This window comes from Chaetodon trifascialis, chromosome 12 (genome assembly GCF_039877785.1).
Source record: "Chaetodon trifascialis isolate fChaTrf1 chromosome 12, fChaTrf1.hap1, whole genome shotgun sequence".
NCBI classification, from domain to species: domain Eukaryota; kingdom Metazoa; phylum Chordata; class Actinopteri; order Chaetodontiformes; family Chaetodontidae; genus Chaetodon; species Chaetodon trifascialis.
The window spans coordinates 9090712-9108907 of NC_092067.1; the positions used below are offsets into that span (position 1 = coordinate 9090712).

At 42.6% G+C, this 18196-nt stretch overlaps 1 protein-coding gene across 4 annotated transcripts in view; it reads left to right on the plus strand.

Annotated features, from left to right (window-relative positions):
- The window catches only part of nalcn (sodium leak channel, non-selective), a 66239-nt gene extending 65117 nt beyond the window's left edge, over positions 1–1122 (plus strand). For all 4 annotated transcript variants that reach the window (XM_070976639.1, XM_070976640.1, XM_070976637.1 and 1 more), the window contains one exon: positions 265–1122. In XM_070976639.1, coding sequence (XP_070832740.1) covers positions 265–407 — 143 coding nt within the window. In that variant the 3' untranslated portion in view covers positions 408–1122. The remainder of the gene's footprint in view (positions 1–264) is intronic.
- The last annotated feature ends 17074 nt before the right edge of the window (positions 1123–18196 follow it).

The following is an 18196-nucleotide window of genomic DNA, read 5'->3' on the forward strand; positions in this document are numbered from 1 at the left end:
ATGGTTTTGTAGAGGACGTCGTGTTGAAGTGACTCTGAAGCAGAACAAATCTTTTCCCAAGTGTGTCTCTCTGGGTAGAAAACCAGGGCTCTATGTGACTTTGTATTGGAGAAGAAGTCATTTATTTGTGCAGAAAAGTCAGTTAAAAACTCTTATTTACGACTTATTTACGCTGGAACTCAAAAAATGAAAGACAAAGAAACGCAGGCTGATGAGATGAGAGTCAGGCTGTGAATCCTCCGTTTTATCCCTGTGTTGTGTCAGGTCGCACAAGCGTCAAGTCCATAGTGTGTAAGATGAACCCTGTCAACGACGAGGCTTCTTCAGGGTCTGAGGTGAAGAAGTGGTGGACCCGCCAGCTGACTGTGGAGAGCGACGAGAGCGGCGACGACCTCATCGACATTTAGAGAATGAGGCGCAGCGCATCCTGCCGTGTCTTTACAGATGAGCTGGGAAGCTTGCTGGCTGACTCCAAGTTGTTTCATTTCCTCTTGCTCTCCCCCGATCAATGCTTTTTTTCTAGTCTTTTTTATCCAGGTTGAGAGCTGTTCAGAAAGTATTACAGCGTGCAGGTTATCAACGAGACTCGTTGAGCCGCTGTTTTGACATGCGGTGACGATTTCGTACTTGTGGGGGATTTAATCTTTTTCCTCTGTGATTTCCACTCATTATGATTACTGAGTTTTTCTATGCAGGCACATCTGGTGTTAAAGCAGACTGCGGCAGGAGAGGAAATGACCCGAGAAGCTGCTGCTGTGTGTGTTTTCTACTGTTCTGCTGTTTCATGACAGCAGCTCTAATAATTTGTGATGTCCTTCCGCGTCAATGCTTTGTCTCTGTCCTTCTATTTTACTCCACGTTGTCTCCTCTGATCGTTTAAATGTTAATTTTTCATCTAGTCACTTTATACTTAAATCAGGCCTCTTGCTCTCATTGCGAGAACAAGCAGATGAAAGCAACTTTTAGATTTATGACTGTGAATGTAATTAAAAGTCAGATCTATCTTATGTACTTGTGTGGACTTCAAACATGAAATATTTTGTAAATTATTATAAATCTGTAGCTTTATCAAGTATTTAATTATTCTAATAAAGGCCTGCACTGCGGAGGCATCTATGAGCAAAAGAAGTGTCAGATGTCATTTCCTTTACATTACACTACATACTTTCAGCTTGTATAGTGAGGGAATTGAACCTTAATGTGACCAATTCCCCAAATACATTAATACATAATGTAAGATGTCCAATGAAAACCACATATCTCCAAATTTGGTGATTTTGAGTTTTTCAGATAAGCAGGAGGATTTAATGACCGAGATGAATGCTTCTTGCTTTTTATGCTGGATATTTTTGAAGTTGTGTGACACTTTTACAAAAATCTTCAATATGATGTAAGTATTAAGATTCCTTTAATTTATGATGGACCACACAAACAGAGATACAGAACAAGATTTTGGCACGATCTCAGTGTCAGTTCATTCTCCTGATTAACTGTTGATGCCATGTTTGTCACACTAAACTACGTTCCTTTATGTCCCAGCCTGCATGCCATCCTTGAACCTGGAGAGGTTTTTCACTGAATCTAGACACAAAACTGGCCTAGGAAGCTTCCCACCTTTAAGTAAAGATGGCATCTGTGGTATCTGAAATAACATATGATACTACATATGATAACTGAAGACAGTGTCTACCCAGTATGAACTGATCCACACTTCCTCATAGAAATGGTCTAGTCTAAATTTCATCAGGCGCTGCCCAATATGAGACTGAAAATTGTCTAAAATTTTAATCCCAGCTCCCTAAATACAGGGTTGAAACTACTCACCTTTTGGAATTTTAATTGGCTTCGCAATAGTACAAAAATCTTTCTCAGCTCCCCATATTTTTTTAATGCTGCTTGCACTCTACAAAGGACCTCCTCAAACACAAGTCTTTATTGTTGTTCCAGCCATCCCAGCATTCCTTTACAACGCCTGTTGCCCCTTTTCATCATCTCTTGCTTTACACGGTCATTCAATTCAGTTTATGAGGAATTTAATTATCCCTCTATGAATAAAAAAACGTGGGATTAGACTAACGAAGGGGGTAATTGAGTGGACAGATGCTGTTTAATGATTCCCCTCGCATACATCTGCTCAGATCAAACATTCGGTGCAGTCCCCACCCGTTCTCTGGGTAACACTGCCCTCTCCTGGATGCATGCTGAGCTACCCTGAGAAGCTCTCAACCATGTTGTTTACATTTTGTACTGTGTATGAAATGCAACCAGTTGACCGAAAGGGAATTTGATCAATTCTTAGGCTGTGGTGAAAGGGCTGTTTCTTTTGACTGCATTCTCCAGGTTTTCACAGTGATGCCTGATGATGATGTGCAGCTTGCTCTGGACCTAGATGAGCTCAGTTTCCAACCGGCCATCCAGGTCAGCGTGAGCCTGCCGTCCACAGAATGAAATGCAGTTGATCCAGTATAGACGGCCACTGTGAGAACACACACCCACTCAGAGAAAACAAACACATAAACAGAGGTGTGTGTACTAGCCTCTCATTTCACTCTTTGTGTTCTGATGTTTTTATTTCTGGTTAATTCATCTGGCTCAGCTTTGAGCTAATGGACTAATGCACTCAACCGCCGACTGCAGCTTAAGCATTCTCCTTGTTCAACACAGAATTAGGCCATTAAAAGAGACAGGGTCTTCATTTGTCCATTCACGAGCCCAGTAAGTTTCACAGTTGATGGAGTGTGTATGGGGCTGGCTGGATAATGAATGTGAGGAGAAGCAGGGAGAGTGTAGAGAATCAGCTGCCTGTGGGACGCCCACTTGCTCTATAGAAATCATGACTTACTCACACATTCCAGTCTCTCGATGACTGAGTGCTCCCCCCTGACATACGGTCCTGTAGGGAAACAGTGTGACATCGGCCCTCTTGCCAATCAACTGTCTTTAATTTCTCTTTTCTCGCTCTTTCTTCTCCTCGACCATCGCCTCTTAAGCTCCACTTAGCTCAGAACTAGCTCATCAAAGGGCTTTTTCTCTTTTTTTCTCATTTTCACCCTGCGTGGTAGAACACTTTTTTGTCTTTTAATTGCCTCTGCATCACACTGGCTCTTACAGGGCCTGTTGTTTTTACCCTCTCCGTTGTAATTTGCCCATCTCTCCCTTGTGCCTGTCCACTGCTTATTTAGGGCCTAATTGAGGCACTTTGGTAATTGGGGAGGAAGTTCTTAAGAACAGAGGGAGTGGGAGAGTGGCTTTGAGTTGAGATTACCTGTAATTAAAGTACATGATGGCTGTGATCCCCTCCTGTTGATATGTCGCCTCCAAACTCTTCACATGGACTACAAGATGCCTTCTCTGCCTGCCCTACGAGATCACCACACACACACACACACACACACACACACACACACAGATGCTGCATGGATGACAGACAGAGCCGCTGAATTATATTCTTATATTAACAACACACAACGTGCATACTGTACATGTCCAGGGCGGCTGTTGATGGCTCTCCACACAGATAATTAAAAACCAGTTCTGAAGGAGGAAGTGTTGAAAAGTGGACCCAGTGTCGAGCACACTTGTCACCCTCCTCCAGAAAGTCTGAATTTATACGTCTCAGGCTTCACACAGCGACGATGTGACCAATCTGATTACTAACCAAAAATGAGGTGTGATCGCTCTCGAATGTGTAAACGCTCACTGTTTCAAATGGCAGAGACGTACGTGGTTAGATTCCTCGCGGACCTTTGATCTGATCGATCATTGGCCGGCAAATTTCAACACCTTTCCCAGGAGAAGAAAGGATACTGGATGCTGGGTTCACAGAGAAAAACTTGGAAAGGGGATGAAAGCAGCTGACACTTAAACACATTTTCTGGCTGCGCATTAAACAAACACAAAGAAGCAGCACAAAATCCTACTTTCACTCCTTCAGTCGGATAGAAGCTGCCTATAGAGCAGACAACAAAACACACCGAGCAAAGACCTGAGACCAGACCAAAGACAAAGCAGAGGCGTTCTCTCAATCCGCACAACCAGCAATGTGTGCCTTAACAGTAAGACTGATTAGAGTAAATATGAGGTGAAGCAGGGTAAAAGCTTTCTCTCACTGAGCTCCTCATGGCTATTGTCCCTTCTAGACATTATTGAGAGAGTCTGTCTGCAGCCTTGAGCAATTAAGGGACACAGACAGGGGTTAAAGCAGGATGAGCCTCATAAGGAGGCCATTGTTCCTCAAGGCCCAAATGACGCCTATTTCAAAAGATCTGGCATGTGCATTTGTACAGTAGTGACTGTTCACGTATCCTTTTTTGTTCATGGCTGCGTAATGAAGTGTGAATCTTTTCAATGGACGCAACTTAATATATATGTTTTTATGAGGATTAATATTCTGTGTTCATGCTGCTTCCCATTTTAGAGCCCAGTTGTGAATCTTCCCCTCCACTCCACACATTCTTAGCCTCATAAATAAGGTGGTGGCAGTGCAAATTAGCCGCCTGTATCTCATGTCAACATCCACCCCAGGTCTAGGCCTGATCCTGTCCCTGTGTTTTGAAACAGATGGCTACTACTACAATAAAAAAGTAGCAAATTATTTTAGCAGCAGGCGGCAAAAGCAATTAACAACTGGCATAATGTGTTGATTAAAATCCATTCCAGTCTCAATGAAGGGAGAAAAAAACTCTCATTTTCCATTCAGTCAGTTGGCGTACATCCACCGCTCAAAAGTACGCTGACCTTGACCTGACCACTGCTGTCGCTCGCTCAGGACCAGTGTGTGACCTCGTTTACTTGCCATGGGGTGAAAAGTCTGAGTCTTTATGGCGATGAGTTGGTTACAATTACAGATTAAAAGCACAAATAAATCCATTTTTTAGTTATTCTTCAAGAAATCGAAAGGATGATTTTTTTCCCCCAAATGTGAACTTGGAGAACACCCATTTGGTTCCATGACGTTTCTTGCGAGATCGTGTATTATCCACATAAAAAGATTAATGGTGAGATAAAACTGCCTCACTTCAAACTCAAATTAAACTTCTGCCTCACCGTCCCGCACAAATTCTAAAGCTGCACTTCCACCAGATTTCCCCGCGCTTCATTATCTCCACTACTGATCTGGGACAGGCTGTTTTCTGCCTAATTAGAACAAAAATGTTCTATTTTTCCATATAAGTTCAATTTAAAAGCCTGTTTCATGCTTGAAATGTGTCTCTCAGGTTCAGACTCAGACTCTGACACTGCGGCTCCTTTGTAAATGCGATGAATGCAGGAAGTCATTTTCAGGCCTTTACCTCATGTACCTCATCAGCAGCAGTCAATTGCCACCCCACCGAACACTGAGCACTGAGTGAGAGGCTGTACTTTGTCTTTGAGCCAGAAAATCTCATTTTCACTAAACACCTAATCAGTCCCATTCATCTGGCTATGGTTCCCTAGTTCCCCAGTTCTACACCTGGCTTTGCCGTCTTTAATTACTGGGAGACAGGCTTTGTCTGATCTGGTGCCAAGATTGGACTATGAGTGGCAAATTCGGAAGGAAATCATACGGGCTCAAACCAATTCAATTACCCACCAATCAAAGTAGAAAGGCCTGTAATTGCAGTGAAAGGGTAACAATGAGAGCCTCCGTTTCAGTCCAGGCATTGAGGGTATTATTAGTAAGGAATAATGCCTACCTGCAGGGGGTGCTATGCTAAAACTATTAAATTTCACTGCAGCCACCAATCTTACAGATCACTGGGAAAGCATTTTTTAATGTGACTATAGCCCTCGGTGAGACGTTACCTTATAATTTCATGTTTTTAACTCTGCTATTATGTCAAATTGTGCATGAATATGGTGTTTGTGAGCAAGGGAGCAGAAAATGGGTATGACATTATGCAGAAGCGGAGCTTGCACACTGCAGTGGGAAATAGGAAATGCTATTTTAATGTGCTAACTACAACAGAAGAAGTGGATTTCATGTAAGAGAAGACAACGATGAGATGGGCTGAAAGGAAGACCAGGCTGCACTCGAGATCAAACCATTTTTACTTCTCCTAAAACAAAACCCCTGGCTGCACATCCCTCGCCGTCTTCTTCTGTATTTCTACTCCAATATCATGTCAGGGCATTCTGTGGTTTTTGTGTGCGGCCGTAAAAGTCTTCAAAGCAAACAAACAAATAGAAAACAGCATCACATGCTACAGCAGGTCAAGCTGAAGATGAATGGCTCTCAGACTCCATCACTGGGTGCTGGAACATTGTGCGTTCACACAAAAGAGCGACGTGCTTCCTCCTCTGCTCAGTAAGCGTCCATAGTTCCTAATTCTACTCAGATCTAAGGCTGCCTTTAATTTCAGTCAGCCCCCACCTGCCCACATTTCCCTCCCCTCCCTCTGGAAATTGTGAATGGTTTTAATATATGTACAGTATTTGTCATCTGCACCTCTCCTGCCACTGTGTCCATCCCAGTCATTTCAAGCCTCAGACCCAGAGATGTATAAAAGCCCAGACAGAGAAATGGACTGACGGTGACAGAGGCAGAGAAATACAGAAGTCTGCCGCCGACTGACAGAAACCCCCACTGGCTGCAGAATGGGATAGTTTGGGACAACTCAGGTACAAAATGACAACTCCAATTTTGCCTTCCCTTTGTTTTTCTCTTTTTACTCCTCTTTGTTCGCCTGCATTTGAAGATTGCCAATCACGATATCAAAAGAGAACGCTGTTGTCATATAGTTTGTTTTCCAAACGTAACCTTTCGCCGCTCGGCAGTCACACTCCATTTTTCAGATTCCAAAAATTCAAACTCATGTGCGGCGTGCACTCGTGAACACTCGCACACACACACCGGCGTGAGGACACATGTGCAACAGAAAACAAACATCAAATAGTATCAAAGTGAAAATCAGTGTCCTTGATGGATTGTGTGATGTTACAGATTATTTTCTGCTTGGCTTGGCACAGCGCTGATTTTTTAAGACAGTGTAGATCTGATTTGAAAATAAGATTTTGATATTTGGCATGACAACTTCACAGCAATTAATTTCACACTGGGGACAGGACCTGCCAGGATCACCTAAGTGCCTGCTCACAACATTATCAGCGTGAATCTACTTCACTTAGATTCATGGTGAAACATTGTTGTGTAAACAGACTCCATGTACATGTTAAAGAGACAGCAGAGAAGCAGGTCAGTAAGTGCGCCATCAAATGGTTTGTGGAGCTTGACCCAATCATTGAGGATGAAGTTCTTCAGCCTCCCCACGCAGTTCATTATTACTGATGTGGCCCTACAGGGAGTCTGTCTCCACGGACAAACACATGTGTGCACACGCAAACACAGAAGACCCGGAAGCTCACCAGAATGTTTTGTAACTTTGCTAACTTAGCACACACTGCATCGAAACGGTGAAGACGGCGGTCAGGAGTGATGGAAGCCAAGGGATGCAGACTCAGTGGAGCGCAGACACGCAGGCTTTTGCTGTCTCTGAGTGGGAGAAGGAGAAGCGTCCTGGTGTTCAGGCTGCCTCCATTTCTGTCCTTCTTTGTGCACAAACACACACGAGTGCGGCATCTTGCCAGCACCTCCATTTCTTTTGCAAGCGTGGATCTTCCAAAGGGTTTGTGATGAGGTGCGCTGCAGTACACTGAGCGGTCAGCTGCACATGATTAGCTCTGAAGAGTTTTTATTTAGAGAACTGACAAAAAGGAACTCTTAGTGACAATACAGCGCAGATACAATTAGCAACACCTCTGGTATTTATTCACGGTTTAAGAATTGTGAATGAATTAATTATTGAATCACCTCATTATCTGTATGTAATAAATGCTTAATAAGTGATTTTAGGTCAAATACACCTTTTTCTTGAGTCTCCAACAGCTGTTTAGTCAGTTTTCTGCTCTGCATTACAAAGACAAAGTGGAGTCCAAGCTGCAGAGAAGTATCCCCACAGCATTACGCTGCCATTTCTGACCACACTGACAGAAGTATGTCCAAGAGGAGGGAGAGGGACACTGGTGCACAACTGAGGTTTGACATCAATGCTTTTATTAATGCATTCCTGAGGAGGATGTCTACTAAAACATTGTCTATTAAAACATTCTCTTGGTATTTATTTCTTGACTGTGGGATAGCAGAGGGCTTCACTGGTCATAATGAAGCTATAAGGCTAAAAGAAGACTGAAACAGAGTGACTCATGCAGGTGTTCAGCCTAGTGAGTCAGGCCACCTTTTTGTCTTGAGAGGGGTTAGTTTAATGAACGCAGAGACTAAGACCGTCTCTGGCTGGAAGGGGGTCTTTCAACACCAAATATAGTCCAGTGCTGGTGGTGACTGGTGACGCGTGTGTTATATGAGAATCTAGAAATGTGAGTTGAATTCCAGCTGAATGAAAAAGGTGGTTCAGTAAATCTGTTTTTCTGTCGCCAGCTTCAAGGTGCACAGAGGAGAAACATTCGAGTGCAGACAAGATGCAAACCCACAATCTCACCATGACCGTCCTGCTTTCTAACTGCTGTCATGGTTTCCTGAGCTGTCACACGGAAGCTAATTTCATTCATTCATTCATTCATTCATTCATTCATTCATTCATTCATTCATATAGTTTTTTTAGTTGGCATGCAGGGAAGAATATTTTGTTTTGTCATTTTTTTTCAGTGTGATTGTGCTGCTTGTTAATCAAACATGAGGCTAATGACATAGCCAAGGGTTCGTTTCGGTGAATTTGAGGACAGTCTAACATGAAGTAAATAACAATACAATTGACAAATAAAGTAACTAAATAGCAATGTTTTATGCAAGCAATGACTAAAAGAAAAATCAAGATGACAAAAGCTTCTCAAAACCAAAAAGCTCCAGACGCATGTTTTTCTCAAAAAGAAAAGAAAAAAAGATGCAACCACAGAATATTCAGTATCAGTAAACATGTAAAACATGAACAATGTTCAAAATCACATGCACAAATCCACCAACACATATGCCCCAGATTTTAAAATCCACACATCCTCATGCATAAACACCTGAACACGTCGACTGCCACTGACTCCTAAAATCCCAATAATGCAAGTGATGATTAGCCTGTATTAAAGACATCACATTTGAGGCCAAATGGACCTAAATGTGCATGAAAAATCTAATAATGAAAAGTGGACCATGGTCTCATGTATTCCTCTGCACCAATTAGGAATCAGAACAATGACGGTTGTGGGGTTGCTCGCTCGTGTTGCCGGCGTGTTTTGTTTTCTGATCTTTAACTTTTATTGTTGCTTATTTAGTCATGAATATTTCATGTTATATGGAAATACTTGCACTAGAAATATTACTGAAGTTTTACTTTAAAGTTCGACTTTAACGTAGACTTCTTTTGTATATTTTTTTTAATTCTTTGGGAATAAAACATGAAAAAGTCCAGGGGGATGGGGTAGTGAATACTTTTTATAGGCTCTGTATATGACTGTTCTTCCTTTGTGCTCATTGTAATGTCTCTGATGTATTCCCACTGCATCTCGTTGTTATTGTTATCAATAATAACTTCAAATATAATTTTAGAATAAATATGCACTTTAAAACACAACGTACAGAAGAGGAATCGACACGTCGACGCACCGACAACAAGTTCAGACGAGCAGCCGGCAAACTTTCTTCTATGCTATTGTTTAATCTAGGCCACGTTCATCAGAATCATAACAACGGTTGTTTTCTGTGAGGATGGCCACACATTGTAGGATACTGCTATTAATTGCTATCATTGGCAGAATTACTCACTTCCACTGTATATCTGATCTGTACATTTAGATTCTAAATGTCAAGTCGAGTGCACTGAAGTCTGTGATCAGCCTTTGTAAATGATGCTGGCCAGACTTTTGCCTCTGTCCTTTTCCCTTGTCCTACAACAACAGGAGGCACCATACCTACACAGCACGACCTCCTTTCGGCTGTATGGAGGAAGGGCACGACACCTGCAGCATCTATCACCCTGCATGGGCTGAAGTTGTTACAGTAAGTGTGCCCCTGACTCCAAGCTCCTCATTGATTCTAGTTTGTCTTTTTGTAATGCTTTAGATTACAGTACAGAAGATAACAGAAAGAGGTTTTTCTTTATTTGAGTTTAGAACAAACAGGGGCCTGTGGAAAAGAGTGTTGTCAGAATTGTCTATTGTCTATATTTTACTGTGGATGTTGTAAAGTAGACCTACTTATGGGGTTCAGCAGTATACCTACCAGGAGACTTCAGCAGCCTGAGGTGGTGCAGCTCATGCAGATTGAAACTGCACTGCAAAGCTGCTGTAGAAGAGGATTGATTTTGTCCTGTCACAGTGTAACTGTCACCAACAGTAGAGGATACAAACAGTACAGTCACTGAAAACTTTACTGGCAGTCATTGCACAATATCAAAATTAAACATGAGCAGATCTCGTGCTAAAACCACAGGTGAGACAACAAGTCTCAGCTTTTCCATTCGCTTCAACAACAAATATGGTTGGCGGACACTTGTTTACGATCTGTGTGTGGCTCTCAAGCATGGATGCTCATGTACCCTGAAATATTGAAATAGGTAAATATTGGATTAGTTAAAATGCTCACATTACAAGTCGTTTTTAAATTCCTCCTAAAAGCCAGATTATTGCTGCTGTAAAAGCACAATAGGTGCCTAATGCTTAAAAGGTATGTCCATAAAAATGATTTTAAAATTGTCTGAATGTTGCTTCTTTACTGCCTAGTTTCACATCGTGTCCCTATATGCACTGCACTGTACAATTACGTGAGCAAAAAGCTGCAGAGGACAAAATTACTACTACTATTCAGTTCAAGGTTCACTCTGACACATACTAAATGTGACAGACTGCATTAGAGTGAAAGAATGACTTCCTTCATGCTGAGAGAAAGATGGAAAAAACAGAATTAGTGATTCTTTCATGTTATGTGGCAGTTACATGTGATCTCTAGGAAGATTGCTCTCATGTACAGTAATAGACGACTGCAGGCAAAGCGACTCTTAACTGTACCCTGAACGCTAATGACTCATAAAGCCTCACTGCCACCTCAACTTGACAAATGGCAAATGTCAGCGGCATATTCTCCTGGTAGGCATAATTTTATTAAGTGCAAATATCACTGTGCTCCTTAGGAGACACTCAAAGGTTAGACCAACAGCTGTATCAGTTTCATGTGTATTAGCTGGGATTTTGCAGCGAGTCAGGCTCCCCTGAGTTGATGGACACAACCAGTCAAGCATGAGGAGGGATGCACTAACTAAATGCAATAAGGGGAAGCTCAGGCAAAGATCATGTTTATTTAAAAGCCCGGGACAATAACCTAATGGAGGAAAGTACGGTAAGGAGGGAGGTGAGAGGGAGGAAAACAGGAAAGAGAAGAGGCAGGGAAAGAGAGACTGGTGGCATATAGAGGGGCAAATAATTTTTTCCCATTTATTGGCTGTGGTAATTTGTTGACTCACTCATCCATGCAGAGTCTTTATGTTTAATGCCGGCCTCCAGAGGGGGAGAGAGGTAAGCAGGGGGCAGGATGGAAAGACAGGCAATAGGGAGTTAGGGGCTACACAGAGAGATTAGTCTCCACCTCTCAGTGTGAGAGATGGAGGTGGATGAATATCAAGCCTTTAAGTGGGCCTCAGATGCTAATGGGGCCTTAATATCGGCCTGACTCTGCTCCATACACCTGCCAAATAATTGATGGGAATACTCTAAGAAGTAAGGCATTGTGTATGAATGGAATAAACATCATATATCATCAATACAACCCCCCAAATACTGCATTTAACATTCTGTAACACACATCATTATAGTTTGTGAAAATGTATTTCACTGATCGTAAAGAGGAACTTAACAGGCAGATTCTCCTTAACTCCCAGTTCAATGTCATCCAGCTGTCAGATGCTCGTCTGGGCTTTGACATGTGCTGTGGTTTGACACCCATCATCCTCACACAGCTGTTACTGGCATGCCTGGCCTGACCTGGCCCTCGAAAGGGTCACACCCATGTGGACAAACATTGGTGGCCCACTGCTGGCTATGGATCCCTGCGAGTCCCATTTACAGAGAGGGTGAGCACTGTCTGTTCCACTTAGAGACCTGAGAGCATCAACCTATCGCTAACAACTACTGACGAAGACTGAAGCCCGTAACATATCCTATTTTTTGTGTATTTTAGTGAAGAGTCACACTGTGAGGTTTCATGGTAAATAAGTGTTAAAATGTGGCAGATGTTCAGATCTGCTTCCAAAAGTTGTCTGTTGAAAGTAAAGAGAAGCACAGCTAAGCAGGACATTGGCGTGTGATTGGCTGGACAGGAAAGTTTGGGCCTGAAGGTTAAATACCATACTGGGGGGCAAAGAGTGTGGAGAAGCATGGGCTTGGCTGTGGCTCTCACCGGTCCCAGGAACAAACGTATCGTAAGAACCAGATCAGGAACAAAGAGTTAAATCGGTGCATTTGCATTGTTTTTCTCTTTTTGTCTGAAATTTGAAAAGCAATAATTTTTTTTTTAGATCCAATTTTGGCGTGTCAGAGTGTATACCTGTCTGTGATTTGACTGCATGATGAGAATGATGAGGTGATATGCAGCGAAGTAAAAAGCGACTGAATGTCCTGTCTACAAACAAGTAACGAGCTCCTGAGTGTTTTAGCCTCTGGAGAGCACAAAGACTTCTTGGTGCGCTGTAACCAAGACTAGCTTTTCTGCAGTCACAATGCAGGTAAAGTCCACTTGTTCCTAAAAAGACTCCTGGCAAACTTTCTGCAGTGGAAAAGGGCCAATAATAGTAATGCAGAGCACATATGATCGAAGTGTCTTATTACCCTCCAATAAAAGGCACGATTAATTACATTCCTATTATTAGTACCATCAACATAATTTAGCATCATGCACATAATTTAGCATTTTGCTTGGAGTATATCTTCCAAAGCAGTAAGCTGTTGTTTGTATCAAACCCTCAGTAAAGGCAGAATGTAACTGCTTCAGCTGCTTTTTCTGAGCCTTACATCATGTTAACTTTAGAACACAGATGAAATCAACTTTTAACTGTCTTTGCTCGACTTTCATCTGTTTTCAGGCCTCTGCTGATTTACCGCTCCTTGTACATATGCCAGAGACGTTACATTGTTACAACAGAGCAACCTCTTGGGTATAGAACGAGATAAATAAAAGCCTGGAGCACCTCCAGCTATATAAATTGATGCTCATCTCATAAAGGAATCAGCGGGCTGTGCCATACACCCTGCTGCATAAAATAGCATGTCTCTGCAGCACGATGTACACTATGTGCAAAACATCTGCGCCCCTCGATGAACCTTCCCCAGTGTTTGGTGAATTCTGCCTCTAGAGCATGAGTACGTGCACATACACACACATGCATGCCCACACACTCATGGCTGAGACGTACAGCACTTCCAGTTTTCAGCTGAAGTGTGTAGTAGTTCCTTAGGGTGTATTTGTGTCTACTGTATATTTGTGACTGTGTGTGTGTGTGTGTGTGTATTTGCCTGTGTTTGTGTGTAAGTCCCCAGCTACTTCCCAGTACCACTCCTCAGCACTCTCTCTCCACCAGCGCTGTCATAAGATAATGTGACAGGGTGTCAATCATGCCGGGGCCTGGGGTGCCATGGCGACAAGAGGGTTTTTGGCGGAACACTTTTGTGAGCAACACCAGGGAGAAGGCAACAGCAGGGACCAGAGCACAGAACAAATCAACCTTACCACTGCCAGGTCTCGCACATGCCTTCTTTTTTCCTGCAATCCCCCTCTGGCCACTCAATTCATCCGACCATTCTTCTGGTGTGAATCCTGACCCCTGTAAGAAAGGACCCCGTGGGGGATCACATGCAGACAAAATGTTCTGCCGTCCCCTGAGAGAGTCATCCTTGGCATCTAGCAAATGATCTGAGTATCCATCCCATCTCCGTGCCCAGGGGCCTGCACCGTACAGTGGGCCGGCTGGGTGCTGCCACTCTTCCGCTCTGAGCTGTGATGTGTTATGATGGCGCCGTCACTCTGGGAGATGGAGGCACAGACACCTGTGGAGGCCCCAGATAAAGTTGATGGAATTGGACAGGACTTAATCTCTGTCTGCGTCTAAAGAGAAACGTTGACGAGTGCAGGTGTTGAGGAAACATGGCAGTTGTTGAATGTCTGGAATTTAGTTGTTTAGTGAAGCAGCTACTTTGCTGGAGGAGACTCTTACTGAATATTAAGTGTGGTGACAAAGGTGTTTGTATAGGTTTGAAAGATTTTGATATTGGTACCAATACAGCAGCTGAGCTGATCCCAATTTCATACCTTTACTGAGTGAAATGCTCATTCCAGCAGCTTTCTGTTTTAGTCCACAAACCTCTGATAAACCCACTGAACAAAATCTGCAGGCAAATGTCTGACAGACACAATGAGTGACTCCAGCTGTTTTTTTCTTGCAAGTTGATGGAGACTGTCCAATCATCCTGCCATGACTGTGTGGCTGTAATGTCACTCTGCCAACACCTGATGTGCTCCAATGCCGTCAATGGACTGTTTGTTTGCGCTGTGTTATGTGTTTGGTGGCTGGCTGGTAAAGGGCTCCAAGCAATTAAAATGTATTACTATTTAAATGTATTATTGTGTGTTTCTGCCCTCCCTGATGAGGGTGAAGGTTCTCCCTGACGTCAAAGCATTTCCCATTTCTAAGAATGAATGGATGAATGAATGAAAGGATGAATTAAATGGCCCCATCATGGCCACACTTCAGCGGTTAGTGCCCTACCAGAAGACAAAGCCATGCTGTAGTTTTCAAACTGGTTTCATCACTCCTGCATACAGCTACAGTCCAGCACGTCTTTGTTTACAGAGGCTGATGGAGACAGCATGCTTTGTCCCCAAACAATATGGATGTGACATGTGTGGCATGTATACAGAGATAAAGAGCACACACCGCCCAAGTGTCTTTGTAGGAGTGCAGTCAGCACAGTCAGCAGTGTGTGGCTGTGCCATCACAGCAGAATGTAAATATGATAAGAACAGATGCCTGCCTGCAGAGGTTCTCGATGGTGACTGTGACGGACGCCGGTCTCCTGGGTGCTCATCTTGATGTGAAAGCCCTTATCATAGAGGATCACCATTCCCACGTGGTTGTCCTCCGGCCTCATGTAGAGAACAAAAGAGTCCTTCACCAGCGCCAGCCATCTACAAAGTGTAGAATCGCACTCACTCACGCACACACACACACACACACACACACACACACACACACACACACACACACACACACACACACACACACACAATGGTTGAATTGGGTATGTAGAAAACTGGATCTGTTTTAACCCAGATGTAAGGAATGATAGAGCGATCATCTATATGGGGGTGCATGAAATGTGGCTTTTGTACATATTTGTGAGCTAAGCACTAATGTTAACACAGAATATGCTGCAGTCATTCTGCCTCATACGTTTCAGACTAGACGAAACTCACACCACTGGATCCATACATCAAACACACTGGAAGATTAAACTGGCGATATGATGCATTTAGTCCTGGTTAATTTGGAGACAGGCATATTTAGTTATGTAAGAGCAAATGTACTTTAATACTACAAATCACATAATTCTGGGGTCAGCAAAACAAATTATTGTCATGTTAATTTAGAAGTCAGGCAAGAAGAATTGCATATGACCAGGGCTTGCTAAGAAGTTGGAAGTGTGCAGCCTGTTGCCTGCAGTGCTTCATCTAACAGCTCACTGTGGCTGCACCTTTTTCTTCCATTACTCCCTGCAATATTTCAAAGTGATCAGAAAATGACCGCTGTCTCGTGTTGTAGATGCATTTTTGATGAAGGATAGCGGAAAGTGCAAAGCTCACTGACAAACAAATTGCATTTCCTGTGATTCCTTCATCATAGTGTTTCATGTTTCGTGTTTCACCAGTCAAATGCTTTTAATATTTTAAGGCAATTCTTTCATCAAAAAGCTCAATCACCACTGTGCCACCTTATCGGCGATAGAGAGTTGCTGAACAGACACAAAACAAACAAAAACAACAAAGTTTCTCACTGAAATGAAACAGTTTTGAATAAAAGAAACTGCAATGATCAAGTTCTTCTCCAGTCTTTGAAAAGAAGGAAGCTGTCTGTGACTAGTCTAATGAAGGCGCAAACTTTTCAGCAGAAAATAATACTTCACTTCCAGTTTGCCACCGTATTCTTTAAGAGCAAATTTACTTTGTTTTACTGAAGATGCTTACTTTGCACTTATGCATCATTATTATAATGTGTCATCTCATCGCTTTTTTTCTGTGGGCAATGGATATTAGTGGCCATCTTAGCTCTTTAAGTGATACTTTCTTTGCTCCTGCCTGCTGTGTTTCCCCTCATTAATGCAAGCTATTCTCCATCACCATCCTCTGTGAAGGGCCTCTTCTCATGCAGGCCACAGAACTCTGACAAGGATGAAATTACTGTTAGCTTTCACACCTAATTAAAGTATAGATAGCCCACCTTCAATGGAGTTGACTGTATTGATGTCATTCTCTTACAAGACAAGGCTTTGACTGTAACTAGCTACACTTACGGTCGCTGGATGGATCCTGTACACGGTGCTTTTGAGGATATTTCTCAGGTTGTCCTCCAGCTGCATCTGTCAGACAGATTCCAGCTGTTCTCCACTCAGCTGGAGGGTGCATACATAGCCTAATAACTGTCCCCCTGCAGAAGCAGAATTACAGCACTAATATTATTATCACAACCCCAATTCCAAAAAAGTTGGGACACTTGGTAAAACATAAATAAAACATCATTTGCTGATTCTTTCTGACATGTACTCAATTGAAAACAGTACAAAGACAATATATTTAATGTTTGTCCTCTTCAGCTTCATTGATTTTTGTAAATATCTGCTTATTCTGAATCTGATGCAGCAAAATGTTTCAAACATGTTGGTACATGAGCAACTAAACACTGGGAAAGATGTGGAATGTTCCAAAAACACCTGTTTGGAACATTCCACAGGTAAACAGGCTCATTGGTAACAGGTGAGAGTATCATGAAAGGGCATGTTAACAGCCATGTTTGGCATGTTTGCCTGGTAAGTACTTTGCATCACTTGGGCAACCAACGTGCAGGCGACCTCTCCTTTTCCTTTGTAGACATGCTATCCACAGTTTTGAGCTAAAAATCAGGACATATAAACAGCATTTTGTTAAATTTGAGAGTGGGAGTAGCAACAGATTTTTTTTTTGAATACAGACTGACATTCTCTCCAAATCCCAATATCCCACTGTATGCTCAACCAGCTTTCATTTGGCTGGAAGTTGTGTTTTGAAATCCTTCAGTGGGCTTGTTATATAAATGAATTTTCACTGTCTGTGAGAACATGCTGTATTTTTCCAAGCTGCTGAACAGAAGGAAATGAGAGTGAGCTGAAGAGAAACTGAGAAATGAACACTCAGGGATATAAGAGAGGAAGGACGGGTATAAATAGGTCTCTTGCTTAAAGTCAGTTTTGTGCACGTGTCTGTGTCCACGTCTTGTGTGATTCTCCTCTTGCCTATGTGTGTGTGTGTGGGGGGGGGGGGGATTTGTGTGCTGCATATGTAAGTGAGTGACAAAAGGTGAGCAAATTAGCAGTTCTTACATGCAGGTTGGCAGGGGGAGCTTTAGAAGAGCCTTGAACATCAGCAGCTCCTGATGAAGAGCTTGGAAGTGCTTGAAACAGCTTTTGATTTTCCACGTGAAGTCCCCGTGGCTCAGCTCAATCGTGTAGCGATTTGGATTCAGCACCTTTGAGGTGAACATTTCAAAAAGAGACGGTTCAGCTCCACCGCATCAATAGTCGCTTACAAGAACTTTAGATGAGATGAAACACGTATAACGATACAATACTGTCTTTAAGGATAAGTTTGGGGATTGTGATATTAAGAAACTTTTGATCAGAAAAGGTGAGGCTTACAGCGTTATCAAAATAATGAGTGAAGAGCGCCTTTTAAAGAGGTTCAGACAGGGCGTGTGACAAGCGCAATGACTCAGTGCCTGGTTTACAGTCGATTATATCTCACTCACCTTTGTTGTAGATGCCTGTTCCACCTCTGTTACCCAGACAAAAATAGGAATGTTTTCCAAGAACACTTTGGAGTGACATTAATGGGTGGATGTTGTAGATAGTCAGAAAATAAATGGTTCTTGCCTCTAGAAAGAAAAAAAGAAACAACTAAGCTTTCAACAAGCAGAATAAA